Source organism: Lissotriton vulgaris, chromosome 10 (genome assembly GCF_964263255.1).
Source record: "Lissotriton vulgaris chromosome 10, aLisVul1.2, whole genome shotgun sequence".
Lineage (NCBI taxonomy): Eukaryota > Metazoa > Chordata > Amphibia > Caudata > Salamandridae > Lissotriton > Lissotriton vulgaris.
In genome coordinates, this window is record NC_141698.1 from 605,759,927 (window position 1) to 605,775,009 (window position 15,083).

Genomic DNA, 15,083 nt, shown 5'->3' on the forward strand with positions numbered 1-15,083 from the left:
GCGACACTGACACTCCCATGCGAGATGGGGGGACTGGGGGCGCCAGACCTGGAGCGCTACTATCGAGTGGCGCAGGCGATACACTTACACTCATGGATCCACGGAGATGCACGTACGCCGCATCTCATTCTAGAGCGGCTGTTTGCTGACCCGCTCCCCCTGCCAGCCACGATCTGTCTCCCAGCGGACCGAGCGGTCGGACAGATGGACTCGCTCAAGGCGACCAACCACGCGTGGCATGCACTGATGTGGGAGCGAGGATGTGAATTGATGTACTCCCCACAAATGCCGGTGGCCTGGGCCCTATGGCTAGACCCGCTTAACGAGAAGGGAGTAATAGAGGCCCTAAGAGCCCTTGGCATACTGAATATGGAGGACTTGTTCTTTGAGGGTACTCTGAAAACCTGGGAACAACTCCCCCCTACCACCCCGGCTCCCTCGCTGCTACAAAGGTTCCAGTACCACAGGCTCCGATCGGCCTGCCGGGACATACTAGGCCCCTCGCTGAAGGAACCTGAGGAGATCCCTGAATTGACGTATGTTATTAAGACTAAAACGCCTACAAAACTGGTCTCAATAGTCAACAAGCTAGGAATCTAGCACCAAACATTGCCTACCTTTGCTCCTATAGCGGCGTGGGAAGCAGATCTCCAGGCCCCCATAGATGATGCTATGTGGCGCTATTGCTGCGCCAACACTCGTAAAGTTTCTCTTAATGGCAGGCACCGACTAGTGCATTTTAAATTTCTGCAGAGGGTGTATTACACCCCCGAGCGGCTACATCGCTATGGCCTACGTGCATCCTCGGAGTGTGAGCGCTGTCGAGCCCAGGTCGCTGATTTCTTTCATATGGCCTGGCTATGCCCAGGGGAAAGCTCCTTCTGGGAGGAGGTATTTGCGGAGCTAGACAGGATACTGGGGGAGACGCTGCAGAGATCCCCGTCGCTTGCACTGCTGGGCTTCTCCAAGCCACTGGCCCCTTCGTTGCGCAGGATAGTGGATGTGGCGATGCTATTGGCCTGAAGAGTTGTGGCAACGTGCTGGATGCGTGGACCACTCCCTACCAAAACGAGATGGCTCAGGGACCTCCAATACTGCTGCACCCAAACGGAATTGTACAGCGAACTGCTGCCGCCCAAAAGCAGGCCGAAATCCTTCTGGGACCTCTACAAGGAATACCTACACAAGGGGGAGGGGGACAGCTCTGACACGTCAGACGTCGACGAGCTCCAGGCTCGGGAGTTGGGCGATGGTTTGGAACTGGGACAACTACCACATGAGGAGAACTGAAGGTTTGAGTTTAGGAGGTGGGAGAAGGGGGGGTGCGTATACTACACCGGGGAGACGGGCTGGGAGTGACGCGGACTAGAAGGTAACATGGGTGGTGGGTGGTTATGACACACACTGAGGGCGCAACCAACATTATTAGCTTAGGGAGGATGACAGAGACTCCATCAATGCACTCGATAGCAAACGGGGAGGGCCTTGGGGTTGTTCAGGGGTAGTTTCCTTTCTGGTTTTTTCTTTTGTGTTGTTGCAAGACCGCAACGTTCTATTCGCACTGTATGAATGCCGACTGTTTAATTGCAAAGATGAGGCTTTTCAGGGTGAGATATGACTGGCGTATATTGATTTGTTCCATCACTTTGCGCCGCCGGGCCTCCGGGATGCCGGCACTCTGGCTGTGTACAGTGTTCTCAAGTATTGCCCATTGGGCCCTCACGATGTTTTGTGTACTGTAAAGTGGAAATGCAATGTCTATTTACTTTGACGGTCGGCGATACCACAAAATAAAGGTCTTTATAAAAAAAAAAAATTCACTGCAACATTGCAAGGTCTTCATTCACCACAACCTAGGTTTTCTTTTCAACTGCGCAAAGTCAAAGCTGATGCTATTTCAGGCCATTCATTATCTGAGGGAGTTGTTGGAAAATCTAGAAGCAAGAGTATATCCTTCAAAAGAGGGACTTTTTTTCTATGCCTCAGAAATGACCTTTTTGAGACACAACTGCATCGACTCAGAGAAAATCCGGCATCTCAGCCCTGGAATCTGTTTCATTCTACTATCCTTGCAAGACTTGCTACCTTATTGATAGCTTATGACGATCAGTGAATGAGAAGATATATTGTTTACCTGTAATACTTGTTCTCCATTAGGGAATCTTTCATTGAAGTTACAAGCCACTCTTTCTCCTTTCTCCTTTCTCTTTTGCTCTGAGACCAATCGAACATATTGTGCTACAAAGTCCTGTATATCTAAACTTAAAAGTCTTCATGCAATTACGAATTTTTGCAAGAAACATGTATATTTGAGTGAGATCAATTTATTTCAATTTACTTCACTTTACAAATATATCAAGCAAAGAAAAGCACCAAAAATGTAGTATAACAAACACAATAATCACCAATAGCGTTTGAAAATTATATAATCTGTTACTAATCCCCCCACCCCCTTCTCTGTCAAAGCTCCTGAAAATGTGGAAAAAGTACTAGCATACTCTATACAAAAATAAACCTAACAAAACACTCTGTTTTCTTCATCAAAAACCTCATTATACAGTTTTGTATAGAAACCCCCCAAACAGCTGCTCTTACTTTGAGATCTCACAGAGTTTATTAATAGCAGAACTAATCTCCAAATTCTAAATACTTTGCTGACCCTTGCCAGTTTTCATAGTCTGAAATAGCCAAATACCCTCTGGATTACTCAGTTTTTTTAGAGCAGACATTGGCACTAAAAGCTAAATTTTATATATCACAAATGCTTAATGGCGGTCACTCTGGCCTACTGCATTTTAGTAGATCTATCGGCAGCACTTAAAAACATTCATTCACAACATTCAACTTCAAACCCTTAGAGATTTAGAAGACACTCATCTTGAAGTGCTTAGAATTATATCTAACTTTTAGACCTTGCAGCCTTTAGAATGGTCTTCCCTCAAACATTTTGCTTTCTCTCCTCCAGGTTGCTAAAATTAGTTTTCGTTGGATTTAGGACTCTGTGCGCATTTTGCTAACCAGTGCTAAAGTGTTGTGCTCACTCCTTTAAACATGGTAAAATTGTATTTCACTTTATTGGCACATTTAATTTACTTGTAAATCCATAGCGAAGTGCTACTGTATGTACCCAGTGCCTGTAAATAAATTAAATACACGGATTAGGGATGCAGCACTTATTGCACTACACACTTAAGTGGCTCATTTAAAACATGTTTCAGGCCTGCCGTTGCAGCCTGTATGCAGTTTTAAACTGCCATTGCGTCCTGACAAAATAAACCCTTGGCCAGGTCTAAACCTTTCTTTTTAACTACTTTTTAAAACATATAATTCACCCCTGTGGTAGGCCTTAAACAGCCCTTATGGCATATTGCAGCCTATTTAGAAATCTGGACACGTACTTTTAAGTTTTACATTTACATGTCCTGGTAGTGAAAAACTCTTCAAATAGTTTTTCTCTACTGCAAAGCCTACCTTTCTCATAGGATAACATTGGTTTACAATATTATTTTTGATAAGTGATCACTTTTGTTTGAAAATAGGTAAAAAGTTCATGTTTATTGTCTAATGCATTGTATTTTGAAACCCTCTTTAATGGTAAAGTCAGATTATAAGTCATAATTATGAAAACGCCATTTTTAAAATGTTTGCATTTTCTTGTCCTAAACATTTGGTGCTTGCAGACTAGATCCTGGGTCACATGACTAGCTGTAGTTGGATGTTTGCCTCTGTGTATTCCTTCCAGACAGTGCCACAAAAGAAGACTAGGTGATGGTAGTATGGGCCATCATGCCAGGATCAGAGGGCGCAGCTTTGCACAACACCACTTACATTTCAAATGACCTACCTCAGCACACTGACAAATAACTTTACACTAGATTTTTGTCACCACAGACATCCTGGGAACTGGGCAGGGAGGGAGGTAATTCCCAGACCATCTATGGGGGAGAACTCTATAAGTTTCTCCCACTTCAAAGCTGGCACCATGTTTAAAAATAGGACCCTCAGACCCACTCTTCAGTACACTCCTTGACTTGTGGATACTATAGAAGAAGGTCTGCCCTGCTTCCAGAGGACTGCCCTGTGAGAAGTTGGCCTGGTATATGATGTTCTCTATTCTAGTGAGCACCTTGCACCAGTCCAAACAACCCTTATGGTGATGGTTGTAAAGTCAACCTTATAGACCAGCTATACTAGGGGTAGCATGGACAAAGCAGTCTTAGGCTAAACTCAAGAGGGCATATGAAGCCAGCTGTTTTACCATATGCAATCCCTTTAATACCAAATGAAAGGACACCACACAGGATATATAATATATTCAAAATATATATGTATTTATTTCTAAAGCAATCTCCTGAACTCTTTATGAGCACAGAGGCACAAGCGCATAACAAGTAACTTAATACTAAAAAAGTGGTATAAGTACCACATCACGAGCAATGGTAAGGCCTAGGGCCTTGGGAATCGCTGGGGCTACACTGGGCTAACAATGGTTAGGGAGCAGGAGGCCCACGGGATGCGTGTGCAGTGTCTAAAAGCACACGTGTGCACACATAGAAGTCAATGGGTGCGTAAAGATAGAAAGTTAAAGGTTTGGGAGTCTTCCGACTGGACTGGCACTTGAAACTAGGACACTAGGAGAGTTACTCTTTACAGGAGCACCGCAGTACTTGCGTTACCTAACCCACAGAAAGCGGGTGCATAGGTCCCAAAGTGTGACGGGTTTCGTCGTGGAGTTCTATGGAGCCTTGGAGAAAAGATGCTGCAGGCAGCCGGGACAGAAGAGTTCGGGTGGATCCAAGGGTGGATCGAAGATGTAGAGGACCTGAAAGCAGAGGGGACAGAGTCTGGGTCACTAGCCAGTGACCAGGAAGGAACCAGGCGATGTCTCGAAGCAATCAGATGCTGATGGGAAGCATGTCACTGCAGCCACGTGGACCAGGAGGCGTCGACGACGACCAGGAGACAGGCACGGACTGTCCCACGAAGGCTTTCGCTGTCGGCGGTGTCAGCTTCAGGATTGGAGTCAACAAGCCTTGGCAAAGGCAACCCACGCAGGATACGAAGTAGGCTTCTTACTCAGACCAGCAAGGTCTGAGGGGCTGCTTCTTTTGAGGGAAGCAAGGGCCAGTCTGGAGCAACCAGACCAACGGTGTAGATTCAAAAGATCGTCACCAAGATGGCCACTAGCCAAAGGGGAAGTGACCGGGCAGACGCGTCGAGCAGGGAAATGCAAAAGGGCCCCACGCAGAACTCGTGAAGGGTGCAGGGCTGATCTTTGGTGCAGATGCTGCTCGGGGCTGTGGCTTCTAAATCCCCAATGCACAGCTTTGAGGAGGCCTCGGGGGCTGCACAGTTAGTAGGTCGCAGACTTTTCAAGATGGCCGGTCCCACGTCTCTCGTCGCCTCCACGGGTTTCAGCTTTGCAGGGACTGTGGATCGGGCTGTTGGATGTCTGGGAATCCGGTTGTTGTCAGGCTCTGTGCTCGGGCTCCGGCGGGAGGCGGCGACAAAGCAAGCCGTTGATCGCTGAATGGTGCCTGCTTGTGCAGGGTAGTCACTCCTTGACCACAAGGGAGATTCTTCAGTCGTCTTCTTCAAGTAGATCGTCGAAGGTCCAGAGTTTCGTTTCAGAGTTTCAGTCAGGATTAATCTAAAGTCTTGGGACTCAGCTCCTACCTATATACCAAACTTAGGGGCTGGATTACCTGCTAGGTCCCTCCTACGGGTGGGACCAGGGAAGGGGGTGGTTACACCCCTTTCCCTTTGTCCAGTTTCGCGCCAGAGCTGGGGCTGGAGTGCCCCAGCACCGGTTTGAACTGGACTATGCATGGGACACCTTGTGTGCCCCAGTCAGTGTCTCAATCCTTTCAGCCCTCCCTGTCCCAATACACAAAATCCTGTCTGGGGTGGTGCTAGCACCTCCCAAGGCAGGAAACCTATTGTCCAAGCCTCCCTCGCTGGAAGGACTCCCAGCAGCAGGAGGTCAGACTTGTGTCTGTGGCAGCAGCATCCATTTTGTGATGCTGAGGCTCTGGTTAACTTTAACCGGGAATAGTAGGAACAACATGTCTTCTCCCTCTAGAAGGGTGGAATGCTACCCCCGTCACCAGAACTGGCGAGGATGTAGTATTCCAAATTGTATCACACCTTACTCGACATGTTTTGATAAAGCCAAACCAGAGTTAGCATTTAACCGGGAGGTTCATAATGCACTTAAGAGTATATGGTATGGCAATATCCTAGAACAGCTATAAGGACATGGTTCCGAAAGCTGCAGACAGGCTCAGCTCATGCTAGAGCACCATCTCTCATAAAACCAAGCATTCCAGGATTGTTAAGGCCTGCCATAGGAGTGACTTATAGGTGTATATGTGTCTAGATATAAGTTTAGATATAGGTATACTATATCTAAAGCACAGGGTAATTACACCACCTTGCCCCAGCTGAGTGATCAGCCAGTTGTGTCAATTTGGGTGGCCAGCCAGGGGTGGCATAATACATGCTGCAGCCCCTTGTAGGCCTTGGAGGCACCTATGCCCTGGGTACTTATAGTACACTGTACAGGGGCTCATAAGGTGACCCAGTATCCAATTGGAGATGTACCTAGGGTACAGGGAGTCCATTTTAAAGAGAGAGCAGATAGCCTGGGGCCCTGATTAGCAGGATCCCAGGCCAACTAAGTCGAAAACCAGCTAAACACTAGGCAAAAAATCTGGGGTAACCATAGTCAGGTATCCACCTTCCTACATGACCTGCTCTCTAAGAACAAAGACTGGACCTGCTCCCTTTGCCCCAGGCAGAGTTCCCGATTACCAAGAGGTTCCTTCCCAGGTCCTGGACCCTTAGCTGGCACCAGTTGAGCTCCTCCTGTAAATAAAAGGAGAAATCCTGACGTTTTTGGCTCTTCGTGAATGGACCAGTTCATCCCTAGATCTCCCTCCTCATCACAACTGCAACGCGAATCTTCCGTGGACTTGACTCTTCATTCTACAGTGAGCGCTAGCAATGACTGGCAACAGGACAGCTGCTCTTCACGCTACAGCATCAACATTAATGATGTCTGCCAACATGAAGCTCCAGCTACGATCATCTACGATGCCCAACCGGATCTTCGTGCTACAGAGACGACCATCCGTGACACCCAGCTTACTCTCTGCACTACAGCGATGACCATCTGCCACACTCTCCCTGCTCCCTGCTCCTCAGGGTCTCCTTCACTGTGAACTGGACTCTTTGCAAAGGTAACTTTTCAGTGGGACTAACCTGGCCACTGTATCTGGCACACACTCCAATGCGGTTGTCCTGAACTTGAGACTTTCCCAGGTCTAGCATGACGAGATAACCACAATTGGCGCTTTGTGCTTTTAGGCACCATACTTGCCTAAATCTTTGAAATTGCATATCTCTGGTTCTACTGATAGGATTTTTGTTGGCTTGGTCTCATTTTATTTAGTACATTCTTAATCTGGTCATCTAAATTGGTGTGTTTTCACTTTATCCCTGTTTGTGTGCTGCGTAAATACTTTAGCAAACACAACAAGATGATGGATGGAACATTGAAACTTTTCATTCACTCACCCCCAGTCAAGATATCTGGGTTGAATTCATTGTTCTTTAGCTCACTGTGCCAACCCAGTTTGGACACAGCTATATGCAAATCAGTCTTGACCCTGCTCTGCATGGGAACAGTCCAGCCAATGTAAGGAGTTCAAGTTGACACTGGATATCTTTTTAAGTATACTCCAACAACCGTTCCTTCTCTGGAATGGCCCCTTACATCTGGAACTCTCTACCCGTGGAGATCAGATGCAACCCATCCACATCCCTCTTCCAGTAAAAAAGTAAAACAATTTCTATCCATCAAATTCCTCTCTCTCTACGACTAGGACCCTGGTGCCCCGTTCTCACCCCCCGCCTAACCTGTACATCACTACCTTGGTTAAAACTTTGCCTCAACTCACCCTACACTGTAACTCCCTCCCTCTGCTACCTCAGAATGTTGCGTTCACATATTCTACTGTATATTATTTGTTTACATCCTTTATATTTTGGTACTTTGTATTTTTATTCATGATTATGTAACCCGAGTAATTGCTGCTCTTTTGCCTACATATCCCACTATATATTGTTTGCTCTTTTTTACTGATACTTTGTATTTCTATTTATTCTTTATGTTCCTCATGTTATTTGCTTTCGCTTTTCTGTAAAGTGCTCTGACACTTTCGGGTCATGTTCGCGCTTTATAACACTCATCAAATAAATCATTAAGTTCTATAGTCTGAATAGGAGTTCCACATGTCCTCGTTGCTGTATTGATTCATTAGTAAAAGAGATTTAAGTGCACATAGTCTGACTGCAATCCCTGTTTGACATAGTCACAGTCCGTTTACCAAATTTGTTTTTCAGCCCCTGTCTCTCATAGATAATATTTGGGGGTGTTCAGGCCATTTACCGCATAGATGTGATGTAATTGGGTAATTCACAGAGACTTGACCCAAAACTTAATCTGCAATGTTTGTCCAAAAATGAGTTTGAGTGAGGCCCTTCCATTAGTGACACAGTGCCTTCCCTTAAACATACATTCACTGGATGTTGCCTTTAGACAATGGTTAGACACGCAACATTATGTCTCTGTTTTTGACTTATTAAAATTGGGAGGCATATTTTAATTTATGTGCATACATTTTTCATAGATTCGTTGGACCAACAGAAAGATGAAATCCATTTGGTAACACTGTGTGTATCAGGTAAGACAGGCCTGTTCTTATAACACTTTACAGAGAATGTGTGAAGCCATTATTATAGACCATGTGTTCTGATACTGCCATCTGACTTATCCTGCTCAAGTTCTTTTAAACTGACTGGTCTTAAACCTCAAATGTCCACCACCACATCTTCAGCGCACACATCTTTGGCTGATAGAACCTTACTGTGGAGAGTTGGGAACCTAGGCAGTGGTGGCAAGTGGATCTTTTCCCAACCTCTTAAATAAAGGCGTTGATGGTGTTTTTTCAAGTGTTGTTACTTCACTCGTGGATTGGAGCAGCATAACATTGCTTATAAGTTATAACAAAAATGTGGTACATGATGCCATTACTAAATGCAAACTTGTTTTTACTTTATTTTGCAATCGCAAGCGAGTCTGTACGTTAGTACCAGCAGTAATCAAAAGCAGTATGTTACAGAAATTTCAAAACATCTCTACGTTACATATACAGGGGGATGAGTTTGAGCCCACAGAATCCCACATAGTGCACATAGTTCCCAGAATGAGATGCAGTTATTCTATCTGCCCCAGCCATTTGCCACAGACCTTACAATGTTTAGCCGGACACCCTCTAGCCTCAAACATTGGCTTCTCTTGTGCTGTGCACCAGTCTACCATTTCGCTATGCCAGGAGATACAGGGTTCTTCCAATTAGCAGTGATGTCTCACTTGGTCACCATTATGGCAGTAGTAAGGAATTGTTTGTCAGCTCGGGATCCATCTAATACATCCGTAAATCCCAGGAGTGTATTTAATGGGTTATGTGGGACTTCCCAGCCCAGGACCTCCGTGAGCTCCATTTCTATGGAGTCCCACTATTGTGCAATGACAGGGCAAGCCCATACCATGTGGAAGAAGTCTGCTTGGCCTTTATTGCAGCGTGCGCATGATGCAGTGGGTTTCAAGCCTGCGTTATAGAGGCGCTTGTGTGTTAGATAGGCCGCATGTAAATAGTATAGTTAGACCAGACAGAGCCTGGCTGAGCTGGTGACTGTTTTGGGTACCATCAATGCTTCTCGCCAATCCTCCTCTTTAAGAAGTCCTCTCCAGTGCTCCCATTGGCGTCTTAACCAGTCTAGTGTGTTTCGAGTGTTATTGGTTAGGGAGCGATAAATGCGAGAGACACCCCTCTTTCGCAGGTTACCCGTCATAGTCTGTGCCTCAGGGGACTATACACTGGGAGCGATGTGCAATGCAATACATGCCTGTGAAGGGCGTGACGTAGCTGCAGATATCTATAGAATTGTGAGGGGTGTAGGGAATAACAGGTTTGCAGATCTTGGAAAGAGCGCATATGGTTGCCTGTCCACACGTCCCCAGCTGTGAGATGCCAATGATGTCCCTTGTCCGGAATCCCTTCAACGTGCTGACCTCCTGAAGCCAGGCCCCTTGCCAGAGTGGTGTGTATTGAGTCAATTTATTTATCCATTGGGTATGGCGCAGGGAGGCGCGCCAGGCTAGGAGAACGGTTTGCATTACAGTTGGTAAGGTTCTGGGGATAGTTCCCCCGTACATCATCGCATGCATCTTGGGTAGGCCCAGGTCACTCCGCTCTAATCAAAATGCTGGGTCCAACTAGCCACCGTTAAGCCAGTCATGCAGCGTGATTAGTTGGGTTGCCAGGTGGTATAGGTATAGATTGGTCATGCCCATACCTCCATCGAAGGGTGGAATCTGGCATTTGGACAGGGCCATGCGAGGTCTCCGCCCACCCCAAAGGAATTTAGTGGTCAGACTATCGAGCTCTTTAAACCAGATGTGAGGTGGGAGACGGTGCAGGGTACAATAAAAGGACAACAGAGTGGACCCCTTACCTGCCGCGTGACGAAGAAGATAGGCTCCCTAATACTACCATAACAGAGGATCTTTTCCCCGCCCCACAGCGCGACCACGATGACCCGGAAGACAAACGTTCCGGCAAATCCTACAAGTCAAACCTGACCCAATCAGGAGGCAGTCTGTCAGGTCACGAGGCACAGAAAAAGCAGGAAGCAGAAGACCACAGCGTGCCAGCTCGAGAGAAGAAGGAGGAAGACGTCGACCGAGTGGAGGACACTGCGACGTGTGGAGACCAACCCGAGGAGACCGCACCGAGTGTCCAGAAGAACCCGACATCTGGACCGAAGATTGGTGGAGCCCTCGGGACACGCAGGAGCCGCCACAACTCAGGAGAGTTATGGCATACACAGGTACGTGAACCAGTACCGCCGGAGCAGTGTGGGGGGGGGGGGGGCGACAAGGTTTTAAACGGGGAGCAGCACTGGCATTGATGTTTTAATTATCACTCCTAGATAAAACTGTTGTGTTTTATCTAGGACCCTAATTAAATATTTCATATTTAATAATAAGCCAATGCAAACCAAATGCGGCAAGGCTACTTCCTTAGACTCCTAGAAAGCACAACGAGTTCTTACAACATACCAAACCTCCAGCTACCTGGGAATTCCCCATGCTTTTGTTTTGATTTGTCTTAGAACTCCTGAAAGCACTGAAAGAACGGTCAGTTCTTAGTGACATCTTTAATTGACGTCTTATGTCCAACCTTACGTCAAACACGGCACCTTCCAGGTATAAATATACCAGCGTTTGCCTTAAGCAACACACGGTGGTGTGGAGCAGAGTGGCTATCTACTTATCCGAAGCCCAGCTGATGCGAGTGCCGAAGGAAGCCGTCCCTCCCATTTGACGCACTGAGAAAGACGCTGTCTTTTTCTCCTGCCGAGAAAATCCAGCTCCGGTGTTTCCAGTCACCCTCGCGGGTTACTGGGAGATCGAGTCCTGAGAGCGAGATACAAGACTTCCTCCATTCCAAAAAAACAAGGTACGGAGCTGATTAGATCCTAAGACAATTCTTGGGTCCGATACTTGGCGAAAAACTAACTTAACTTAAACTGCCGTCCATCTACTATATTCCTCGTACTAAGCTTAGGTTAGGTACACCGGGGTAGGCGTATTTAGAAGCACCAGTTGAGTACGTTTAGTCAAGCTTTTATCTTTGTATGCAACTGTATATACTTTATACCTTTTAAGTATCATATGGCTCAAAAACCATGTCAATGATTTTACAGTATTATTTCATAATACTCCTTTTACTGTACGCACTTTTACTTTATAACAAGTATTGCAATCATAGCAAGTCATTTCTCTTGCATGAGAAAGAAGACTGTTCAATAAATAACACCTTTTTATTGAAAACGCCCGTCTTTCTATTTCTCTGCACTCTGGTGAAACTAAGTATGCACAACTGACTGAGTGAAATAGCTATCTATTGTTTTCACACGACTCTGGAGATATACTCCTTATTCTGGGGGAGCGAAGTTGTCATGTTTATGCGGTTTTAAGAAGCTGAATCCCTTCTTGTCAAATCAGGGAAGTTCACTCCTCCCTTTTCATTCGAGAAAGTTTCTAGGGACCTCTGAGCTAGCTGGCAAACCTAAATTATATCTAACATATTCAATAGAGACCTAGTCGACCTCAGTCCTACATCTAAGCTATCGTTTGTTATTCCAATGCGCAGAGCCTATTGGGAAAATAGGAACTACACTACATGGCGCCCAACGTTTGGTAAGGCGATAATCTAATGCAAGATACTAGAGTAACTCAGTCTTGCTTTTTCACACAGACTCCTTTTCCCGTAAAAACTCCAATAGACGTCTGGAGTGGGTGAAAGGTTAATATCCGCCGGAACTTAGTAGGATGAGAATCCTATGTATTAGTTTACGGTATAATCAACTTTGAAGGATACAGTGTTCCAAAATATTGTGCACCTAATCTTTTGTTTCCCAAAAAACTTTCTCTGCAAGACACTTTTCATTAAATAATGTCGCTTAACGGCGACAACAACGAAACCAGTGGAGCCGTAGTAAATGCGAATCAACCAGGTGCAGACCTAACAGGGTTGAATGAAGATGACCATGATGCAGTAATCATCCCGACCAACATAAGAAAAACCATAACTATAAAACTTATAGAAAATGTAGTAACATCAAGAGGTGGTACGGTCGTATTTGTGGTAGAGGTACATGAGTTTCGGCAGACAGAGGTATTTTATTCCTGGATAACTTTTCCAGCAGCATACGCTGTAACACATGAGTTCCACTTCTACAAAGTAGCGGAATCTCCAGAGGAATACTCTCCTTTTGAGGAAGTTGAAATTCCACTAACATACCAAGAGCACCTGCTCTTGTTTAATGGCACCCTAAATCATCAAAATCACATTACCAGGCTAGGTCCATTAGGTAGACCAGGAGCCACATGGCCGGTTCTAGCCGGCTACACACCACATCCTGACATTGAAACAATGTCAGACAGAGAACTTTTAGTTCAGTTAAAACAACTAATTAAAATACATAGACAATTGGTCCAATATGTCATGCGGACTTCAACAGTCCAACCTGCAATTAAACTTCCACAAAACACCCCTCATCAGGGGAACACAAATAAAAATCCATTGGTAAAACACCCGCAAAACGGGAACAAATTCCATTCTGGTTAGCTCAAAAAATCACTCAGATAGAGGCGGTATTTCCTGATACTACCCCTCACGAAAAACACAGAATTCTGACTATCTGCCTCCCAATGGGGATCGCACCACATGTGGAGGACTGTGACACTTGGGGCACGGTCTTTGCTTCTATCTACACAAAAACACATGGTGTTCCATCTATGGCGGTTATACCAGATGTGCTAAGACAGATTCAAAATGAATACGGTCCAGAACCTGCTTTAACTCTGGGTATGAAATTACTAAAAGACTTTAAGCAGGTCTCGGCTATATTATTAGCCAACATAAAAGGAGAAGCAGCGTGTGTGGCAATCCGCCAAAAATTGAAGGAGACAGATATAACAGACCAACCTTTTGAGCTCGCAAAAATAATTGAAAAATCACATGAAGAATTAGGCAGAGATAGTTTGGGTGGTAAACCAGTAAAATCCCAACTAATTGAAAATCCTGAAAAAACCTTCATTAAAAATAACCTCAATTCTCAAAAGATGAACTGGGAGGGTAACAAACAAACCACTCCCAGAGAAAAACAATTTCAGTCCAGGGGAAGGTCTCCCCAACGGAGAAATAGAACTCCAGAGAGGGGGGGCAAGTCTTCCCAAAGGGAGCCCTCTGAGAAAAGATATAACCTTAGAAATAGGGACAATCTGAGAAAACCTGACAGATATCAAGATGTTGATACACGTTCCTCTCGATCTTTTCAGAGTTCCTCAAAGAAATTGGAAAGAAGAGGACGGTCAGAACACAAGGAAGAGCACGTCAAGTCCAAAGACAAAGAACCTGCTCATCAAAATAAAAAATCACAATTTCCCAGAAAGAAGGTAGCAAGTATTAAAATAAAACATGCAGAGAATCCCGCGGACACAACTGAAAAATGGAGAGTGGGCCCAGACATTGCTAGACAGCGCAGCAGAAGTGAGCATAGCTCGCAAGATCCTGATGAATCTTCTGGAGACAGTGGACACGAATGAATACATTCAAGTGGAAACTGCAGACACCCGAGTGAGCGTGCACCATAAACTATATGAAATAACATTACGTATAGAAGGAGATAAAACTAGGAAAATAAAAGGTCTCTTTTGGGAGAACCTATCTAAAAGCTTTGACATCCTTCTAGCAGAAAAAGACTGGCCACCAGAGTTTGTCAGGGAGTGCCCACATGGCGAAGAAATGATTATGCCTGCCTTCTCAAATCACATTCCAATACATAAAAAATACACACTTGCTAGAAAATGGGCAGTGGCCCAAGCCCCAGCATTATATAAAAATCATGTAGGATGGGATGAGGACTCTCCTCATCATAACATCCAGTTAAAAAATCAACCTACTGCACAGAGGCAGTATCCGGTTAAGCAAGAAGCTAAAAAACAAGTAAAAGAAAGTTTAGATCAACTTGAATACTAGAGGGTGATTGAAACATGCACCTCACAAATGAACAATCCTTTGTTTCCTGTCTCCAAGCCAGATGATTCATATCGTCTAGTGTTGGACTACAGACATTTAAACTCCTGCTGTAAAACTTTTGCTGTCCAAAACTCACACAGTGCTGCACTAATGAATAACATCGTGCGCAAAAGATATAAAACGACATTAGATATCTCTAATGGATTCTTCTCTCAAAACATTGCACCAGAAAGCAGATATTTGACCGCTTTCTCAATAATGGGGTCGCAAAAACAATTTTGTCGTCTCCGACAGGGAACCAAGAACAGCCCAGGATTATTTTTAGCAAGGGTAACAGAGTTACTACAAATCTATGATGATGAAGCATTATCTTATGTAGACGACATCTATCTTACAGATGATGACCTG

The 15,083-nt window shown here is 45.2% G+C and overlaps 1 protein-coding gene across 1 annotated transcript in view; it reads left to right on the plus strand.

The window, feature by feature from the left end:
- The window catches only part of NTAN1 (N-terminal asparagine amidase), a 366,637-nt gene that overhangs the window by 86,164 nt on the left and 265,390 nt on the right, over positions 1-15,083 (plus strand). The window contains exon 6 of the mRNA XM_086941444.1: positions 8,694-8,747. Coding sequence (XP_086797570.1) covers positions 8,694-8,747 — 54 coding nt within the window. The remainder of the gene's footprint in view (positions 1-8,693; positions 8,748-15,083) is intronic.